This window comes from Muntiacus reevesi, chromosome 2 (genome assembly GCF_963930625.1).
Source record: "Muntiacus reevesi chromosome 2, mMunRee1.1, whole genome shotgun sequence".
Taxonomy (NCBI): domain Eukaryota; kingdom Metazoa; phylum Chordata; class Mammalia; order Artiodactyla; family Cervidae; genus Muntiacus; species Muntiacus reevesi.
Window position 1 is genome coordinate 272,783,095 of NC_089250.1, and position 21,234 is coordinate 272,804,328.

Below are 21,234 nucleotides of genomic sequence, written 5' to 3' on the forward strand. Positions count from 1 at the left end.
TTTCTCTGTAGCTTAAACTTACACTGATATTTGTCATCGAAAGAGTTGCTTATACAACCCCCTTTATGTCAGTGTTTAGAGAGTTGGGTTTAGACAGGAAAATAATTAAAACACGTTGGATAAAAGAAATAGTAACGCAGTTTATAATCACTTTAAATGTCTTGCTCTTTTAAAGGCTGTGGTTAGTGACCCAAATGATCACATCCCTTAAGTCCTCCATCTCAGACACCCAGGTACTGACCCTGAGATTGTTAAACTCAGCACTATGCTGAGTTTGCTGTTTTGTAGGGTGTCAGTAGGGAATAGCCCATTTCTACCCAGGGAGAGTTTTGTTATTTGTAATATAGAGACTAGTCCCATTCTTGTTTCTTAAAACTGCCCACGTTTCCGGATCCCTGAATTGCTTCAGCCTCACTAGCAGGATCTGAGCCCAACATGATGTGAAAAACAGCTTTTTATTGAGAATAAACCCTTTTAGTCTTAAGAGGAATTATCTTGGTTCCGACATAACTTGAACCTTTTACCTGAGCAGTGTAGCAGATGTTAACTTAATCCTGTCAAGGTAACAGGCCCCGCCCCTCCCACGACCAGCGGTCACGGCGCTGCTCGCCCCGCCCCTCGTCGGAAGCCGCGGCTCTAATACCAAAAGCTCTTTCACACGGACCCGGAAGTTGGAGAGCGCTGAGCCGAGGTCCCCGAGCGGCGCCTAAGGTTCCTTCTAGGGTAAGTTTGCACAGCCCGGCCCCCCGCCGGCTCACTCGTCCTCAGGGCGTGACAATTGTCAGCGACCGGAAAACCCTGGCACCCGGTACTCGGCCCGAATAAACGCTGCCGCTGCCATTGCGGCCCAGTTATCTTTTCGTTTGGGTTTTAAGAGTTTCTGAGGCGGTTTCGGTCCTCGGTCCGCGTAGCCACCGCCTCTGGCGACATTTTCCTGCTTAAAACCCTTTTTTACCTCTGGCCTCGCCAAGTACAGCCCTCTCTCGCGAGTTAGAGCCCATCGCCCCCGCTCCCGGAGAGGCCGTGCCCTCTCTCTGCTCCCGGGATTCCTGAGAGTCCGCCCCGCTCTGTCCTCGCGTCTCCTAGGCCGCTCCTTGTGCCCCGCAGGGCCCCCCTTTCCTGTCAGCCCGTCCCCTCACCCCGCGTAGGTAGGTGACCTGGGCCAGCCATGTGACAGCCAGTGCTGTTCCATGTCCAATTCAACTCGGTCGGAAAAGGTGCTCTTCTGGTCCGGGGGCGTCTCGTTCTGTCGCCCACTCAGTAAATCCAGGAGGCGGGAGGATCAGGAGAAGCAGAGTCAGAAGGACTGAGAGAAATAACTGAAACTGAGGAGAAAAGCGTCAGGGAGAACCAACGCGAACTCTGAGAATGGCTGAGGGATTGCAAAGGATAGTCAAGTCAAAGAGGTTAAGTCTTGAAAATAGCCAAGTGGGTAAAATAGAGAAGGGAAGTATTAATAAATTAGAAAGCCAGATCTCCAGGGATTGGAAAACAGCATAGGGAGAGCTGCCCTGTATCAGTGATGGGAGCAGGGAAGCGACGGGCGATGAGGGACGTCAGAGGTGGAGAGCCCCTAACTGGGTTTTGGCTGGGTTTGAGAATAGGCCTCTTGGGTTAGAGTCCCGAGTTGTGTTTTCACCCGGTTTGAGAAGGGGAGTAATCTGGAGCGCAAAGAGGGAGCTGAAATGGGGGAGGAGGCAGACACAGGTATGGATTTTTGAAAGACTCAGGAAGATTGGAGAGAAGGGGAACAAATTGCAGCAGCCTGGGACAGGACACGTGTGAGGGAGGAAATAGGACAGGAAGAGGAGAGCAGAGGGGGAGAAAAAGAGACCCAGAGACCCAGATGAAATAAGGGAGATAGGTGAACAGAGGGGTAAGCTCGATCCAGGTGTGGCCAGTTGTTTGGATACAGATGATTTTAGTTCTACAGAGGAGGATGAGAATTTCAAAACTCCTGTCTATAAGGCTTGTGTCTTTTTTTTATTACCTGTGGCAGAAGATGGCTTTCATTTGCAAACCCTGTTGAGCGTGGGGCAGTGGCTTGATTCACTGACTTCTGAGTGACTCTCTTCTCTTTTCCTGGCTTTTCCTTCTCTTTTCCTATCGAAGTCGAGGAAGAATAGACCTGGGGCAAGAAATGACTGACTCTATCACTCTGTGGTAACTTTTTTTTTTTTTTTTAATTTTTTTTTGGCTGTGCTGTCTTCGGTTCTGTGCAGTGGGCTCAGGAGTTGTGGCTCCCAGGTTCTAAAGCACAGGCTCAGTAGTTGTGCACAGACTTAGTTGTTTCTACTTGTGGGATCTTCCTGAACCAGAGATAGAACCCATGTCCCCTGCATTGTCAGGCAGATTCTTATCCACTGTATCACTATTGGGTAGCATTTTTAAAGCATTCTTTTTTTAATGGATTCACATTTTCTCCTTTCTTTATGTATAGTGCTTTTTGTAGCTTGAAATAGGTCTTAATTCATTCAGTGTCTGTAATCATTTTTATCTTCAGAATTAAGCGTTTTTAGTTTCCAGTATTCTACTCTTAATCACCCTTTTGTAAATATGATTATTCTCTGTTTTTTTAAACTTTGACATCAGATTTTTAAATTAAAAATAATTCACAATTCTTTTTTTTCAAATTTTTTTCAGATTCTTTCCTTGCCTGAGCGCTTTCTTCCCTTCATCTCGTACATTTGAAATTTTCTTTGGTAAGTAGTAAATCATCTTAGACTATTTTATGCCATACGTAGCAAAAATGTCACCTCATTTATCAGTTCTAATGAGATAGATGAACGTAGTGCCTATTATACAAAGTGAAATAAGTCAGAAGAGAAAGACAAATACTGTATATTAATGCATATATATGGAACTTAGAAAGATGGTACCAACGATCCTACATGCAGGGCAACAAAGGGAGACACAGATGTAAAGAGCAGACTTTTGGACTCAGTGGGAGAAGGCAAGGGTGGGATGAATTGAGAAAATAGCATTGAAACACTTGTACTACCATATTAAAATAGAATGATCAGTGCAAGTTCGATGCACGAAGCAGGGCACCCAAAGCCAGTGCTCTGGAAAAACCCAGAGAGATCGGGTGAGGAGAGAGGTGGAAGGGGGTTCAGGATGGGGTGGGACACGTGTCGAATTCATCTTGATGTATGGCAAAAACCATCACAATATTATAAAGTAATTATCCTCCAATTAAAATAATTAAAAAATAAAAATGAGGAAACTGTAAAAATAAAAGTTAATTAGCAAAGATCACCTCCCCTCCCTTTCTCTGAATTCAAAGAGAAATACATCTTGGGGGGTTTTATGTATGGGACATCGTGTAATAAAATAGAAATATTTTCAACTGTGGTTGTATTAAAGACATGAATTGTGTCTATGTGTTTACTGTGCACACACAAATGGATATTTCTGGTCTTAGCTCTTTACCAGAGAATAACGGAGGTATGACATTAGATCTTGTGAAATTAAAGGCATTTCTTTGAGAAATGGGAAAATAAAAGAACATTTAACGTGATGAAACCAACAAAATGCTTCATTCTTTCCTTTCAACAAAAAAGAAAAAAGAAAAAAAAACACCTAGTTTAACTGGTTAGTCTAATGGTCTGTTTTCTCCATTTTCTATGATCAGTGAGAAAAAGTGAGCTGTGAGGTGATATGAAGATGTTTCCTTCAGGTCCCTTTTTGACTTTTCTGTGCAAGTGAGTAAGGATGGGCTGGATTGACCTGGAACCTTCCAGCAGAGCCTGTCTCTTCATGACGAAAAACATTGCTCAGATCCTGTTTCTAAGCTGACCCCTTACAATGTGTTTTGTACCAGTGGATAGATGTCTGCAATTCTGTATTTTTAAAATATTTTACTGCAATCTTATAATAAAGAGTTATCTGCTTCGTATCAGTTTGACCCAATCTTGAAAGAAGAGTTTCTTTTGCTCAGATACATGACAGATGCTTCTGGTGTTAAATGGGATGGGCAACAAGGACAAACTTGGCCCACTTGCCCTTCAGCCTCCCATTTCATTATTCAGTTATGCCCGGTTCTCTTCACTCAGCTCAGATCTTCTCATAAACGGCTTCTTTCTGGGCCTGAGGGAGCCCACTTGTAACATGGAGATGAGAGACTAGACCGGAAACTAGACCAGAGACAGGACTAGACTTGAGCGTGAGCAGCACTGACCCCTGAAATGATTAGCCAAAGTGACTGTGGGTCTGTGTGTGGCAGTTCTGGTTTGGAGGGAGTGTCTGGTGGTAATTAGAATTTTAAATAGATCCCAGTCCTTCCTAAATGAAAAAAGAAAAGGAAAACTGTAGGATGGAGGCAGGATCACAGGCTCAGAATCAGATGACTTCTATGAATAAGGCTAAACCTGAAGGGAGATTTTTTTCACGTCCTTACATTCAGACCTCCACTGGCTTTCATTTGTTCTTGGGACAGAAGCTTGACTCCTCGCTGTGACTCCACAGCCCTCTGTCAAACTCAGGGCCATGTCAGTGTCTCCAGTCTCATCCTGGGAGCTGACCATCTGCTCACGGTTCAGCCTGTCGTGGTCTCATTTACCTTTTCTCTGTTTCCAAATACCAAAACCATTTCTGTCTGACATTGTAGTTCTTTTTTCACCTTCAAGTCACCCTGGCTCAGGCCATTTGTCTCCCTTCAAGTCTAGGCTCAGAGAGGTTCCCCGTCCCCTCCTAAGAGTCTCTCTCATGTTCCCCAGGTTTATTGCCTCTGTATCAGTTGCCATCAGCAGAGATTCTTGCCCTTCTTCATGGGTTATTTTGAGTCCTTCCTGGTTCCCCTCTTTTTAGGGCTCATAGTGTTCTTCTTCCCAGCATGGTTGCAGTACCTGATACTGGAAATGTCTTTAGATGACAGGAGTATGGGTTGGGCTGAATAATCCTCAGGGAAGACCAAGAGAACAGGGCAGGTGATGAAGATATTTCCCATGTTCTAGACATTTTAGCTGTAATTGATCTTTACCCCATGTGACTACTTGCTTCTTCAAAAGAAGAGCCAAGAAATATAGGAAGTCCTGAAAAGCCCTACAGAACTGGTGTCCTCAAGCAGTGGACTAAGATGTCCCCATGTTTTGTCTGCTGAGTTTAATCTGCTGCAGCCCCGAGATAAGCTCTGTCCATCCAGGGACCAGTCACCATCGTGGACAGCAGCTTTGCCATCTAGGAGTTCATGTGCTCAGTGTCAGCGATTGTGATTTCAGAGCGCTGAGGATGAGCAGAAATCCAAAACCTAACAGGGCAGGAAGGAGATGTTGCCCCCACCCCCGCCCTTCAAGAGCTAGAATATCTTCCCAGTAGGTGTGGGTGGTAAGAACAGGAGATAGTGAGACCTGGAGACCCTTGATTTGAGACTTCCTCATCTCAAATGCCTTTGCACCTGGACTCCATAATGTCCCCAGGTGGTGGCAGACTTTCCCAGGAGGGCCAGTTTCTTGATTTTCATACTGAATGTGAGTGTCCTTTGGGTGGTAGCTGGTGTGCACTCCTCTTGTGATCCCCTTTGCCAAAGGCCCCTGTGCGCCTTAGTCTTGCTTAGTCCAGTCATGCAGGGAGGAGAGGTAAACAAATGGGGAAAGCGGAGGGAGCCTGGTGGGGTCTGCAGGAGGCTTGTGTCAGTACTTGGGGGCCTCAAGTTGAGCCCAGTGAATGGAGTGTGCACCCATCCCAAGTGTAGTTACAGGGACAAGGGGTGTGTGGATCTGTTGGAAAAGAATGTCTCAGTTCAGGCTGGAGATCCTGGAAGTGGGTTTGTTGGAGAACCGATATGGAATGGTTTGAGCTGTTCTAATGCTTTAGCTCATATTCCCTGGGACAGTAATACTCAGGCTGAGATTTGCCTGCACAGGTTTGATTGGACAACTCATGACTACACGTGAGCAACAATGAAAGACGTGGAATTGGGCCCAGAGAAGTCTTTTCCACTGTTAGAACTGTGGCCTGGGTTGACCCCACAGACACCTGTGGGTGCAGGAGGCTGGGAGCCTTGGGCTTGGGCTGGTTGTAGCAGGGGCCCTCATCATCCACTCCACTCACTGGCTTTTGTTGGCTCTTTTAGCAGGCAGGCACCATAAAGTAACAGGGAACATCTCAGGTCATTCTTTGCATCAACTTTGGTATCATTGTGTACTTGGGGTTGCCGGTGAAGAAAGTTTCATGTGCATTTGGAAAGATACCAAGAGAATCTGGAGTGTTTCCATGGAAGATGCTGAGGTCTCACTGGGCCATGTGCATCATTGGAATTATCCCTCTTTTTCACAGTCTTTGGAGGTTTCAGTGTTTGACCTGGATCACTCACTGTAAGTGAAAATATAGTGTCTTGTGTCTGTGGATCCTTGGGTGTCCTCTTGTATTTTGTCTCATGCATGAGTTATCAGGGCTTGGAATGCTTTGTGTTGGTATCAGAGGGTTCACGGCTCATTATGGGCTTTGTGGAGACACTGTTGGACACCATGAAAGTTTGTAAGCTTGTTTGAGTTCTGCTGGGAAAATAAGAGTACTAAGGTTAAGATAGCAGAATGCTTGTTACAAGGTGGTCCTGCTCGGTAGGGATCTCTGGGCCCAAACTGAGAAGAGTCATAAAGTCCTGTAACGTAGGGGAAGATGACTCCGATAAATGAGAGGGCAGCGATGCCACAGTGATCTGCAGCCCGGAGGCTCGTCCTCTAGAAGATGCAGCTGCAACTCTCTTGCTGCCAGGCCAGTGCTGGGTTCTCTGTTATCCACTACTGTCCCTCCCAAAATAAGCACCCACACAGGCACAGTACAGAACACACGGAATCTTAACTGCCCTGTTGGTGGTAATGTAAACGGTACTGCTGTGTTGGAAAAGAACATGGAAGTTCCTTAAGAAATTCACATAGAGTAGACCTACAGTCTGTCAAACCCATTTCTGACAGATATCCAAAGGGAAAGTGATCAGTTTCTCAGGGATATGTCCGCAGTCCCATGAGTGTGACTGGATTTGCAAAAGCCAAGGCATAGACACAGGCCAGATGTCTCTTGACCAAAGAATAGGTAACAAAAGTATGGTATAGAAATATTTATTATATACTGTATATTCATGAACTTATTTTTCTCTATGTATAAGTATAAAAATGAAGGATCCTGCATTTATGCCAAAATGAATGAACCTAGAGAACATTATGCCAAGTTAAATAAGGCTGACAAAGCCCATCAGCAGATGAATGGATAAGGAGGCTGTGGTACATATACACCATGGAATATTACTCAGCCATTAAAAAGAATTCATTTGAATCAATTCTAATGAGATGGATGAAACTGGAGCCCATTATACAGAGTGAGGTGAGCCAGAAAGATAAAGAACATTACAGTATACTAACACATATATACGGAATTTAGAAAGATGGTAGCGATGGCCCTATATGCAGGGCAGAAGAAGAGACGCAGAAGTACAGAACAGACTTTTGAACTCTGTGGGAGAAGGGGAGGTTGGGATGTTTCGAAAGAACAGCATGTATATTATCTGTGGTGAAACAGACCACCAGCCCAGGTGGGAGGCATGAGTCAAGTACTCGGGCCTGTTGGGCTGGGAAGATCCAGAGGAATCGGGTGGAGAGGGAGGTGGGATGGGAGACCGGGATGGGGAATTCGTGTAACTCTATGGCTGATTCATATCAATGTATGACAAAACCCACTGAAAAATAAAAAAATTAAAAAAAAAAAAAAAAAAAAGGCTGACAAAGGAGGACAGATACTGTATGTGGAAACTAGAATTGTCAAACTCATAGAGCCATCGAGTAATAAGGCTGTTACCAGGAGCTGGGTGGAGGGGGAAATGGGGCACTGTTAGTCAAAGAGTAGAGATTTTCAGTTGTAAACTAAGTAAGTTCTGGGGATCTGAGGTACTGCATGCTGCCTGTAGTGTTTCTATATACTTGAAATTCACCCAGAGAGACATAATACAGTGTACTCATAGGTGGAAGTGTAACTTACTCGACTATAATAATTATTCAGTGTATGAATCTATCACATGTTCACTTTGTACACAGTACATTTATAGCATTTTTGTTAGTTACACCGGAGTAAGAAAAGGAGAGTTGGGATGCTTTTCTCCTCTGAGTGGTGCTCAGTCCAGGCTTCACATTTCATTGATGAGGCATTTTGCATACCCATGTCTTGTACCCTCTGACCAGAGATTCCCGTTCAGGTAGTTTGTGTTGGTCCACAGCTCGAGAATGTTTAAGATGCCCCAGTTCATTCCAGTCTGGATCCCTCACTGAGCATCAGGACTGTGAGTCCTCTCATTCCTGAGGGCTGAGATCTGGGCTGAGGAGGGGGTGCTCTGTTCTGAGTGGGGATGGATCAGGGCCTGCTGTGTGACCTGAAGGAGAATGCCTGGTCAGCGGAGGTGCCCCCAGCTGCTGTGTGCTGAGTCTTCACCAGGAGGGGAGTGTGATCCCAGGGAAAGTGTGGGAAAGTCCTGTGTTGGTCTCTCTGCGGGAGTTGACTGTCCTGAGTCCCTCCTGAGACATTGGCCACAGGGGATTGTCCCTCATGGTGAGGGCTCCCCTGTGTGTGTGGTTGGGGCTCAGGAAGGGGATGTGTTGACTCTAAGCATTAAACAGCATGTTTTCACTTTCATGATAGACCTCTGAAGACTTGTGTTGCCTGAGGAATCCCTGAAGTTGAGGAAGAGGAAAGAAAAGGAGTCAGGCATGGCTCTTTCTCAGGTAAGGTCATATTCAGCCTGTCCTTCCTGAAATGCCCTTCTCTGGACTCGCTAATCGTGTCTGACTCTGGAGGGTCCTGTCTGACTCCTGTACACGCACACTCACCCGGGGCCTTCCCACAGGGCCTGTCGTCTCCACTTAGATCCCGTGTCCCCGTGACCTGGTGACCTGGCCCTTGGAGGAGGCTCCCCTGGGCACCGTCCTGGGCAGGGCTTCTCACCCACGGGTTGGAGACGGGGTCTCAGTGCTGTTGGCAGCAGGGATTGCTTAGGGCCCCTCTGGGTGTACTGTCTGCTCTGTCAACCAGGGTAAGAAAACTGCCCATGAAAATCAGGTATTAATATGCACAATAGCTGGTAAAATCTGGGAATCAGATCAATTGAGACTGTCCTTTCCCTTTTGTGTATCTTGACATCCTTGTGAATATACCTTACATATACACACAGCATTATTTCTGAGTACTGTGTTCTGTTCAGTTGGTTTATTTGTCTGTTTTTATACCATTACTACATCCCCTTGATTACCTTGTAATAGGTTTTGAAATGGAAAGACCTCCATCTTCCTTCTTCAGGAGTGTTGCCTTTTGCTCTCTGAATAGTTCTGTGACTTTCACCATGTTTTATTCTGCTTCTACAAAGTTGCCATGGCAGCTTTGATAATCAGTTAATTAGTAGATTGACCCTTTGTGTGGTTATTAAAGAATCTTTTTTGATATAGCATGTTTCTTTTGTAATCTTTATGAGTTTTACCTATGAAAGTTTGTCATGTGGGAAAGAAGATAAATTGACTTTGTTTTCAATTTGGGGACCTTTGATTTCTTTTTCTCATCTAATTGCTCCAAGGGTTTCAGTGCTTTGTTGAACTGCAGTGCAGAGTGTGCATCCTTGCCGTCTGGACCTCAGAGGAAAAGCTTTCATTCTTTCCCCATTGCTGTGCTCTTTTCATAATGGCATTTCTTATGTTGATGTTGGTATAATTTATTGTTTGTAGTTTGTTGAGTGTTCCATCTTGAAGGGTTGTCAAATTTTTGTCGAATGGTTTTTTTCTGCATCGAGAAGATCCTATTTTTTTCTTCCCTTTAGTATGTTAATGTATTGTGTCATATTAATTGACTTTTGTATGTTGACTTCTCGCCTTATGTGAATAAAATTCACTTGGTCATGGTGTCAGATCTTTTTATTTATTTATTTAAATTATTTTAAGTGAAGGATAATTGCTTTACAGAGGTTGTTGTTTTCTGCCAAATACCAGCATGAATCAGCCACAGATATACATAGGTCCCCTCCCTCCTATCTTCCTCCCTATCCCACCCCTGTAGGCTGTGGAGAGCCCCTGTTGGAGCTCCCTGAGTCATTCAGCAAATGTGCATTGGCTCTCTACTTTACATATGGTGATGTAAGTTTCCAAGTTACTCTCTCCATACATCTCACCCTCTCCTTCCTCCCCTCCCCGCTCCGTCTGTTCTCTATGTCTGTTTTTCCAGATCTTTTTAATATGTGTTGAAGTTGGTTTGCAGGTATTTTAGTTTTGCATGAGTATTCGTCAGGGGCATTGGTTTCCAGTTTTCCTTTCTTGTGTCTTTGGGAAATCAGCAAACTATTAGAATCATGCTTGCTCCATAGAATTAGCAGGATCAGTGGTAATTATTTGTAAATGTTTGGTAGAATTTGGTCCCATATTTTTCTTAGAGGTTTCTGACTACTTTTTAAATCTCTCTAGTTACAATGGGCTTCCCTGGTGACTCAAGTCATAAAGAATATGCCTGCAGTGCAGGAGACCCAGGTTCTATCCCTGGGTGGGAAGATTCCCTGGAGAAAGGAATGGCTGGTTAGTCCAGTATTGTTGTCTGGAGCAATTCCATGGACAGAGGAGCCTTGTGGGCTACAGTTGATGAGGTCACAAAGTGTCAGACACGACTCAGTGGCTAACACTTTCACTTTCAACACTTCTTGATTTTTTAATTTCTTAGTAAGTAAAATACTTTGTATGTTTCTGAGAATTTGCCAGTATCTCCTATATTCTGTCATTTATAGGCATTATTGGTCATAGTACTTCCTTATCTCTAGAAACTTTCTTTGACCTCAGTTGTAATCACTCCTGTTTCATATCTGTTTTTAGTTATTTGAATCTTTTTTTCTCTTTTCCTTAGTCTAGGTGGGGGTTTTCCTATACAGTTTTTTCAAAACATCAACTCTTGGTTTGTTGATTTTTATATTTTTCTACTTTCTATTTTCTCTGGTTTAATCTTTCTTATTTACCTGTTTCCTTCTGCTAAACTTGAGTTTAGTTTGTTTTCCATTTTCTACTTGCTAGAGGTCTAGCAATAGATATCAGATTTAAGATCTTTTCTCTTTTATACTGTAAGCATTTAACAGTTCAGAGTTTCTTTTAATACAGTCTTCTTTGTGTGTTATAAATTTTGTACTGTTGTCTTTTCATTTTCATCGGCATATTTAAAATTTTCCATGTGGTTTTTGTCTTAGACCCATTTGTGGTGTAAGAATAAGTTGTTTAATGGCCACATTTGGGGAATTGTCTTTTTTTCTTGTGTTTATTTCATTGTTGTTGGGGAAGATACTTTTATAGCATCAGTCTCTTAAAATTTTTAATTTTGACCTAACATGTGGTCTCTCATTGAGAATGTTTTATATGTCCTTGAGATGTATGCGTTTTATGCTTTTGTTGGGCCGTGTGATGTGTACATGCTTGTTCAGCCTGGGCATTGAAATCTCATACTATTCCTGTTTCACTATTTCTGCCTTCCTTTCCCTTAATGTTTGCTTCATTTGTCTGAGATATCTAATGTTAGATGTATATATATTTTTACTTGTTACAGCTTTTTGGTAGATTGACCATTTTATCATTTTACAATATTTATCTCATTGCACTTGTTTTTTCTTCAGTTTATTTTGTCTGATATAACAGTCTCCCCTACTCTCTTTAGGATGGACTGTCTCTTTGCATTCTTTCAATTTTTCACCTTTCCATGTCCTTAGGTTAGTGAGTACTACCTGTTTCAACTCTCTAACGAACTCTGTGTCTCTTGCCCTGTGTTTTTCCTCATGTTACTTCTTCTAGTGGCCTCTGCTCATGGGCATCCTATCCTGGTGAAAGACAGGCACCCTGGACAGCTCCTTTCATGCCAGTGTAATTTCAGAAGGAATGTATTGAATGTTTCCTTCCCATCATGATGCTTCTTGAGATAGTCTTGCTTAATAACTATATTTTCTTCCATATTCTCTTTTGCCATGATTTTTAATTCTCCAAGAAGATTTTTTACTTTACTCTTGCGATAATGTTTTTTTGGTCATAATCTAATGACTCTTCTAATTTCAAATCACTATTTTATTAATGGAAAAAAAAGGAAAGAAAGTCTTTGGCTTCTGTTAATGCCTTACTATGTAAATTATTTTTTTATTTTTATTTTTTTATTTTATTTTTTTATTTTTTCAGTTAACTTTTTATAGATATGTATGCATTCATGTGCAAATCTGTGGTTTAGATAGAAGACATCTTGATTTAAAAGCTACATGTTTTTTTTTTCAGTTGAAATTATGTTATCAGTATAATCTGTGGCCTTGAAATTTTCTAAACAATCCTGTTAAGTGTTTTAAGTAGTAAGTTGCTAGCAGTTGTGTTTCTGTATCCATTTCTCTAATGACCTTTCATGCCGTTCCACATTGTTCAGCTTGGCCTTTTTTTTTTTTTTTTTCACATTAATACAGTATTTATTTGCTTTCCTTCTGTCAAACCCTGAGCCCACCACTTTCCCCAGGCTGCCTGGGGAGTTACAGGAAAGGGAACACACAGGGCAGACACAGGAGAAAGAACTGTGGGAGGTGGAAGCAGCTCCTTCACGTCGTGCAGAAGATGAGCTAGACCACCATCAGGCAAAAGAGACTCATGGCCTTTGAGAGGGCCAAGCCCATGGCATAGGAGAGCTGCTGTTTCAGAGAAGGGTTCCTGGGTAACAGTGATGACGCTCCCGCACTCGGTCCCACCTCCAGCCCTGGAGCCAGCCTCCCCTGCTCTCGCAGCTCCCAACTCCAGGGAACTTGGCTTCTGTGTCAGAGCCCCTTGAAATGGCGCTGCTTTGGAAGCTGCGGCTAGGAATGACTGAGATAGTCCGGGGACCCGGGGCCGCCCCGCTGCCGTGGCCCTCATCGGTCAGTGTCTCCGGTCCTTCACCACCGCGGACAGTGATCACTCAGCAGGCGGGAGGTTCTCCCGATCAGGGAGCGGGTGGAGACGAATTCGGCGAAGGCGTCCATTTTTAGGGGATGAAGGCCCAGGCCTGAGAGCTGCTCCCCCTGCAGAGAAGACAGAGGGGCAGGGAGGAGGCTCACCTTGGACTTCTTTCAAATTTTCTTTAGGAGCCCTGTGTCAAAGGACTTTTAATGTTCTCCATATTATTTAACTGTTAGATACTTATGCTTCAGCTGCTGAGCCCAAGCCTCTGAGTTCAGGTGCTTCGTGTAACATTTCTTAACCTTCTTGATCGGAGTCGAGTTTCTCAAAGTGTCTATGACACAGTTTTTCTTCTGTAAAGTGAGAACAGATTGTTCTTTAATGAGCTGTTATATTGATGACAGGTTCTTGCCTGTAACTTACTTGTTTAATGTTTAGAGTAATCATGCAGTAGTTTAGAGCAACAGAAACCCTTCAAACACTTTGGGTCCTTGCTGCTGTTCTCAATGTTATAACTGAAAATTTTGACCTTTCCATTAAAAGTGCTGTGGACTTCATCATCTCTGAAGACACCACTCATGCTGTACCTCATCTGGATAATGAATTACACTCACTGGGTCAAACGTAATACCTGACACTTTTGTATAGCCAGTACAGTGTTGAGTTTTATTTTATATATAGTTCATGAATTTTGAACAATGTTGAAAAGTCCATATTAATTGGAGGATCTCATAAGGTCTTATGAAAAAACATAAGAAATTAAAATTAGAGATCCATAATTTCTTCAGATACCCCTGCATGGATCTGTTAGAACACATACTTCAATCTAGTCAATTCTTAGCCCTTACTCCTTCTTAATATCCTTTCTCTTTTGCATGAAAATGAGAACTTTTCATGGCCCTTTTGGTGACATGTGGTTTCATTTCAGGAACAACTGACCTCTGAGGATGTGGCCATCGAATTCACTCAGGAGGAGTGGGAATTCCTGGACCCTGCTCAGAGGGCCTTGTACAGGGATGTGATGCTGGAGACCTACAGGAACCTGCTGTCTGTGGGTGAAGATGACTTGCTTCCAGAGCTGCCCTTGGGTATCTGCATTTTCCCTGTGTGCCCCTTGGGAGGCCCTGATGTCTTTCATCTGAGAGTTCTGGTGACTTGGGCATGACACAGCTTGACAAGGTTAAACTGACCCACTTCAGATGCTGTGTCTGTCTCATGTCACATCTGAGGTTGTCCCAAAAGATTAATTATGTCCAAAGCTCACTGGCACATGTTAAAAGAAAAATACCAAGAAACCCGATTTTCTATTTTCTACCTTTTAACTTTTGACTCAGTGCTTAAAAATATCCACAGCACTTTAGATTTCTTTCTTCTGATAACCCTGAATATCTATTTCTTTTTGTTTGTTTTTGCTTGATTGTTTACTTTTTTTTGGCTGCACCATTCTGCATGTGGGATCTTAGCTCTCTGACTAAGATTCACACCTGAACCCCCTGCATTGGAAGTGCAGCATCTTAACCACTGGATCACCAGGGGAGTCCCAGAATTTCTGTTTCTGATCTGAATTTTACCTCCACATTGGAGCACGAGAGAAAGCTCTAGACAATGGGGAGTGATGTAAAAATAGCCAAAGATACAACATATAAAGAAAAAGGAGTATCTCAAAAGGGCTGTTTTTTCTGTTGAGGAGTAGGACAAGCTGGTAGATTGGATCCTCTGTGATTGTTACTTAGGAAGATGTAAAGAGAGTGGGTAAAGAGGTCGTCTTTTTGATGCTAGATCCTACGAGGGGAGCATATGTGAATCCCGCGGGCTCTTAGCTTGCCACCTCTGGTCAGGCGCATGGTCCCATCTCAAGATCCTGTAATGTCTGACCTTCCTGTTGTGTTAGTTTTACTCTTGTGCTGCTCTAGCCAGTCTGGGAATGTCAGCTGTTCCCAATGTTACATTCTCCTTTCTTTGTATCATTTTACTTCTTAAATTTCTTTGAAATATATTCCTGAGGGTCTGAAATTTTATCTGGTTTCCTTGCTGTGATAATCCACCTATGTTTAATTGGCAGCCTCTGGTGAGTCTCTGTGGAGTGGATTTACTAGGTAACAGACAACTCTAATGGAGATACTATTCTTAATGTTATTTTCTTGCTCTGTTCAAAGTCACCGCTTGAAGCTCTCCAGTAGAGTGGTCAGTATGTTCTAGGATTATGAGAAAGAAAGTATCACGAGGGCCTGATGCCTCTTTCCAGGTTATTTTCTGGCTTGGAGGCTGTGTTTCATTAATTTCACTTTCTGATATATTATTATTACTGTATAGAAATGAGGCAGTTTTCTATATATTTTGTATCCAGCAAGTTTACTCTGTTCATGATGAGGTCTAGTAGTCATTGGTGGCATCTTCGGGATTTTCTGTGTGTAGCATCATAGTGACAGTTTTACTTCTTTATTTTTTTTTAACTTAAGTTCCTTTTATTTCTTTTTCTTTTCTGATTGTTGTGGCTAGGACTTCCAAAAATATGTTCAATAGAGGTGGCAATAGTGAACATTCTTGTCTTATTCATGGTGTTAAGGGGAATGATTTCAGTTTTTCCCTGTTGAGTATGATGTTAGCTGTGTGTTTGACATATACAGTCTTAATTATGTTGAAGTAGGGTCCATCTGTGCTGACTTTCTGAAGGGTTTTTATCATAAGTGGCACTTGAATTTTGTCAGAACCTTTACTGCATCTACTGATGATCATACGGTTTTTAGTCTTCAACTGTAATGTGGTGTATTATACTGAATAACTTGTGGATATTGAGAAATCTTGCATCCCTGCAATAAATCCCAGTGGATCATGGTTTATGATCCTTTTGTGTATTAGTAACTGTTTGAATCTGTGCTTTGGGACTGAGGGAAGGTCTAGAAGAATAAAGCCTTGTTCTACAAAAAAGAGTTGGAAGCCTCAGAAAGGCTTTTGTAACTGGGACGGTCCTCCAGAGTCAATTTCAATCCCTCCTTTTCTTTGATACTCCTCAATCTTGAGATGCACATGTGTGGAAGAAGAAGCGAAATGAATGTCCAATAGAGAGGTTAGTTATACTTGGCAGAGGAACCCAGGTTTAGATAGGCTTTTCCTGGATTTTCCTTCTGATTTCTGCTAATAAGGTTCTTTTTTTTTTTTTTTTTTTTGCTAATAAGATTCTTATACAATATCCTGGAATATTTTGTATGTTTTTCTTGAATATAAGTGTTCCATTGTAACGTACAAAATTCACAGTTGGATACATTGCATTGTAAATAGCATAACAGGTATTATCCTGCTTTCTCCATATATCACCACATATATGGTGATATCATATATCACCACAGAGTCACTTTTAAAATCTCTCCTGTTTCTGTCCCATACCCATAGTATAATGTCCATAAACTTGCTGAACCAGTTCTTTTCTTTTCAGGTCAGTATATTAGTTTGCACTCTCCCTTATTTTCACAAAGACATACAGTCCCAAGCTGATATCTGACATCAGTCCGTGTACCCTATGCTCCATGGAGGCCCTTTGTTAGTCCTGACCATTCCTCACATAGTACCTTGATACGGATGGAAACATTGTTCTTACCTACGACATCCCTCCACCTTCTACATGCTCTCACTGTAAAGATAATCTCTGGTCATTTATTGAACAAGTTTCTCAGGACATGACCTCAATCACTCTGTGCGTCCATGATGACTCACAAACCATTTTGAGATGGGATGGTTGAATAAGAGTTAAAGAGACTACTTCTGTCTTGTATTTTCCTTGATATTTTCTAAGTTCCTTGTATTTTTTTTTTTTCTAATATTTTCTAATCTATTCATTCGGTGGGTGGTCATGTTTACAAATAATTTTTCTCAGTCTGTAGGTTCAGATTCATATCCTGGTTCTCTTACCACTTTGTGGGCCAGTTGGGTGTGTCTCCTGCTCTGATTAGAGAAAAACATGTTAATTTACCTGAAGCTTTTTAAAGCAAATTAGTGCTGTCAGTTGGCTTACACTAGTGCATGTTTTATAGTAAATACTCAACATTTACTTTTGTTTAAGAAAGGTAATATCTACATTCTGTCATGTTCTTGATGATATATATGACTTTATCTACATTATATCTGTTTAAAATTTTATTTATTTTTTAATTGAAAGATAATTGCTTATAGAATTTTGTTTTCTGTCAAACCTCAACTCCATTATATCTTGTACGCTTTTCACTTGCTACATTTTTCAGCAATACTATTTCTGACCCTAGTCAATAAACACACAAGGCACTCACTTTCTATTTATTATACTTTGGTGCCATTAAACCAGGTAATTAAGAATAGTGCACAACTAGGGATTAGCCTTCCTTGGTGACTCAGTGGTCAAGAATTCACCTGCTAATGCAGAAGATGCAGGTTTGATTCCTGAGTCAGGAAGATCCCATGGAGAAGGAAATGGCAACCCACTCCATTATTCTTGCCTGGGAAATCCCATGGACAGAGGAGTCCAATGGGCTACAGTCCATGGGGTCGCAAGGACTCAAACACAACTGAGCGACTGAACAACAACATAGGTAGGGATTGCTTTGGTTCTTGGCTCTTAGAAAACTGGTGAATATTTTACGTCTCAATATGTCATTTACAGATGATGGTCTTTTAGCATGTATTCTGCAATACAGCTGACATATACTACTTGTTAACATTGTAAAATGCCTTTTCTTTTTGGGTACATAGTTCCATAGCAGATTTAGAAAACTATGTTGTTTCCAAAAAATTGTTTTAGTCATCTTCTTCATTTTCTCATTTGTTTTCAATTGCAAACAACAAATTATGGATAGTTCTTTATTAATTGGGTTAGCTTGGTTTTGGATTATTTACTGTTAGAATATATAATATATTGCTTAGAATGTATTTATGTATAGTAAGTATGCAGAATACAATGATAGTGTAATATTTTTCTTTTCAATTTGAGACAGCTGTCGATTGATATGTTCCTAGGGATCCTGGTAGAAAACTAACTCTGTTTTTGAGAGTTGCCATAACATTGTCCAATATGAGTGTGTTTGGCATATGGTTTTTAAAACTAGGCTACTTTAACGGTGAATTTATGTTATCATGCTTTCTCATGTTAAGAATTCTATTCCTTTAGTGTTCCTAAAAGCTTAAGGTCATCATTGTGGTGTTTCATAGCTTGGTATATTACTTTTGGTGTAATAGATATTCAACATGTAACATTTATTTTTGAATTATTGTGAGCAGGTACCTATGGTTCTTTTTATCTTGTAGATATCTCTCCTACACATGTGATCAAGCATTTACAACCCAAAGCGAACAGTGATAAACGAGAACTATTCCAAACATTGATGCTGGGAAGATCTGAAAGCTGTGAAATCAAACATTTTTATCTTTTGGAAAGTCAGGAAATTATGTGTGACTTTGAGTGTCAGGGGAGAGATGACAAAAGAAATCAGAAAGGAACACCTGTAAGCCTTGATGGAAATGTGCCTGATGGAAGAGATTCACATGATAGAAAGGATGTAGGAATCAAGCCCTTTGGAAATAGGCTTGGATTTAATTTTCAGGAAAAACTGCAGATATTTCAAACTGGCAGGACAATTTCTGAATATAACGAAGTTGAGAGGTCTGTCAACAACAGTTTCTCATTTTCACCACTTCAAAGAAGTCCTCCTTGTGTCCAAACCAGTGTTTCTAATATATATGGGAATGATTTTAGGAATCTTTCAGTAATAACACAAGATCTCAAAGCACACAGGGAAAAACCTTACAAATGTGATGAGTGTGGGAAAGCCTATCTTAAGGGCTCATACCTCATTAAACATCAGGCCATCCATACAGGAGAGAAATTACATAAATGTGAAGTCGGTGACAAATTGTTTGATCAAAGTTCACAGCTTGCACGTCATTTGAAAATTCATTCTGAAGTGACATGTTACAAATATAGTGAGTATGGCAAAACCTTTCCTGATAGCTCACACCTCAGGAGACGTCAGAAAATTCATACAGGAGAGAAACTATTTAAATGTGATATCTGTCACAAAGTCTTCAGTCAAAATGCATACCTTGCTGTTCATCAGAGGGTTCATACTGGAGAAAAACCTTACAAATGTGATGAGTGTGGCAAGGCCTTTCGTGTAAAGTCAGTCCTTTTAAGTCATCAGATAATTCATACTGGAGAGAAACCTTACAAATGTGATGAGTGTGGCAAGGCCTTTTGTGTAAAGTCAATCCTTTTAAGTCATCAGATAATTCATACTAGAGAGAAACCTTACAAATGTGATGAGTGTCGCAAGGCCTTTAGTGATAGCTCAAACTTCAGGAAACATCAGAAAATTCATACAAGAAAGAAATTTAAATGTGATATATGTGACAAAGTCTTCAACCAAAATGCACACCTTGCTGGTCATCAAAGGGTTCATACTGGAGAAAAACCTTACAAATGTAATGAGTGTGGCAAGCACTTTAGTCAGCTTTCACAGTTGATAAGTCATAAGAGATTTCATGCTGCAGAGAAACCTTACAAATGTGATGAGTGTGGTAAGGCCTTTCCTGTGAAGTCAAACCTTTTAAGGCATCAGAGAGTTCATACTGGAGAGAAACCTTACAATTGTGATGAGTGTGGTAAGGCCTTTCGTGTAAAGCCACTCCTTTTAAGGCATCAGACACTTCATACTGGAGAGAAACCTTACAAATGTGATGAGTGTGGCAAGGCCTTTACTGAAAACTCAAACCTCATGAGACATCAGAAAATTCATACAGGAAAGAAATTATTTAAATGTGATATATGTGACAAAGTCTTTAGCCGAAGTGATCACCTTGCTGGTCATCAATGGGTTCATTCTGGAGAGAAACCTTACAAATATAATGAGTGTGGCAAGCACTTTAGTGAATCTTCACAGTTCATAAGTCGTAAGATATTTCATACTGAGGAGAAAGCTTACAAGTGTGATGAGTGTGGCAAGGCCTTTCATGTAAAGTCAACCCTTTTAAGGCATCAGACAGTTCATACTGGAGAAAAACCTTACAAATGTGATGAGTGTGGCAAAGCCTTTCGTGTAAAGTCAACCCTTTTAAGTCATCAGACAGTTCATACTGGTGAGAAACCTTACAAATGTGATGAGTGTGGAAAAGTCTTTGGTCAAAAACCACATCTTCGCCTTCACTGGAGAATTCATACTGGAGAGAGACCTTATGGATGTAATGAGTGTGGCAAGTTCTTCAGTTGAAATTCACACCTTACAAGTCATCGGAGAATACATATAGAGAAACCTTTCAAATGTTTCGAGTGTGGAAAATCCTTCACTCAGGTCTCAGCACTCACTAAACATCAGAAAATCCATACATGAGAGAAACTTATGTGAATGTGGTATATGGTAGAAGTCTTCAAAATTCAAAGTTCAAACTTCACACCCTACTGTTGGTCAGAGAATTCATACTACTGAGAAACCATACAAATATCATGAGTGTGGCAACATCTTAGGCTTCATGGGAAAATTCATACTGGATAGAAGCCAGATATATATGTGTTTATTAGTCAGGTTAGAACATGTCAGGTAGAACATGAATTCATTCTGGAAAGATTCCTCACCAGTTCCACAAATGTGAAAGAAAAAATCCTATCCTCACAACTCACATCTCCCCAGTAGTATCAGAGTATTTATCCTGGAGAAAACACACAGCAATGTCAAGTGTGTGGCAAGGATCTTACCCCAAAGTCACAAGATAGGAACATAGTGTAGCCATACTTCCCAGACTCAGTGGTTGTGGCTAGTCCCTTACCTTTTTCTATGTATTCTCTGATGACTTTCGTTCAGGTACTCAGCCACTGGAGTAAGCCTATATTTGAAGAGATCTTTTCGTGTAAAAGAAACCCGAATTCTAACTCAGCAAAGATGATTCGTTGGGGCAGTAATCCACCATCTTTTTGGTCTGTTGGCTTTCTGAATAAAGTCACTATTCCTTGCCCAACAAATAGTCTCTCAGTTTATTGACCTGTTGTGTGGTGAGCTCTAAGAGCTTGGCTTTGGTAATACATTGATCAAACGCATTTGCTACACACGTTTCATGATGGTCTCTGGGAAGGAATCAGTGAGATGAAGGGGCCGATTTCATTAGATATGATTCATTCACATCCTTGTTTCCTGGAAAAACACACAGCCTGAATTACAAAATTCAGTAGTGTGTGTGAATTAGCAACAGCGAGGGTGGAAAATAATGTAAACCTAAGATATGACTCATCATGGTCAATAGGATCAGGAAGCCCTTCTGTACATAGTCCAGCCTGTTATAAAACATAATATTCTACCAACTGACCTTTAGAAGAGTAGGCAAGATG

General features: G+C 41.4%; 1 protein-coding gene and 1 pseudogene across 1 annotated transcript; one reads left to right on the forward strand and one right to left on the reverse strand.

The window, feature by feature from the left end:
* Positions 1-657: 657 nt before the first annotated feature.
* LOC136161640 (zinc finger protein 160-like) lies at positions 658-20,871 on the forward strand. Its single transcript, XM_065926640.1, has 6 exons — positions 658-723; positions 2,644-2,702; positions 3,635-3,704; positions 8,626-8,708; positions 13,825-13,984; positions 18,168-20,871. Exons 4-6 carry the CDS (start codon positions 8,694-8,696, stop codon positions 20,123-20,125), a joined length of 2,133 nt encoding a protein of 710 aa, XP_065782712.1. The 5' UTR covers positions 658-723; positions 2,644-2,702; positions 3,635-3,704; positions 8,626-8,693; the 3' UTR covers positions 20,126-20,871.
* LOC136159377 (ATP synthase F(0) complex subunit C2, mitochondrial pseudogene) lies at positions 12,584-12,979 on the reverse strand (annotated as a pseudogene).
* Positions 20,872-21,234: the final 363 nt, after the last annotated feature.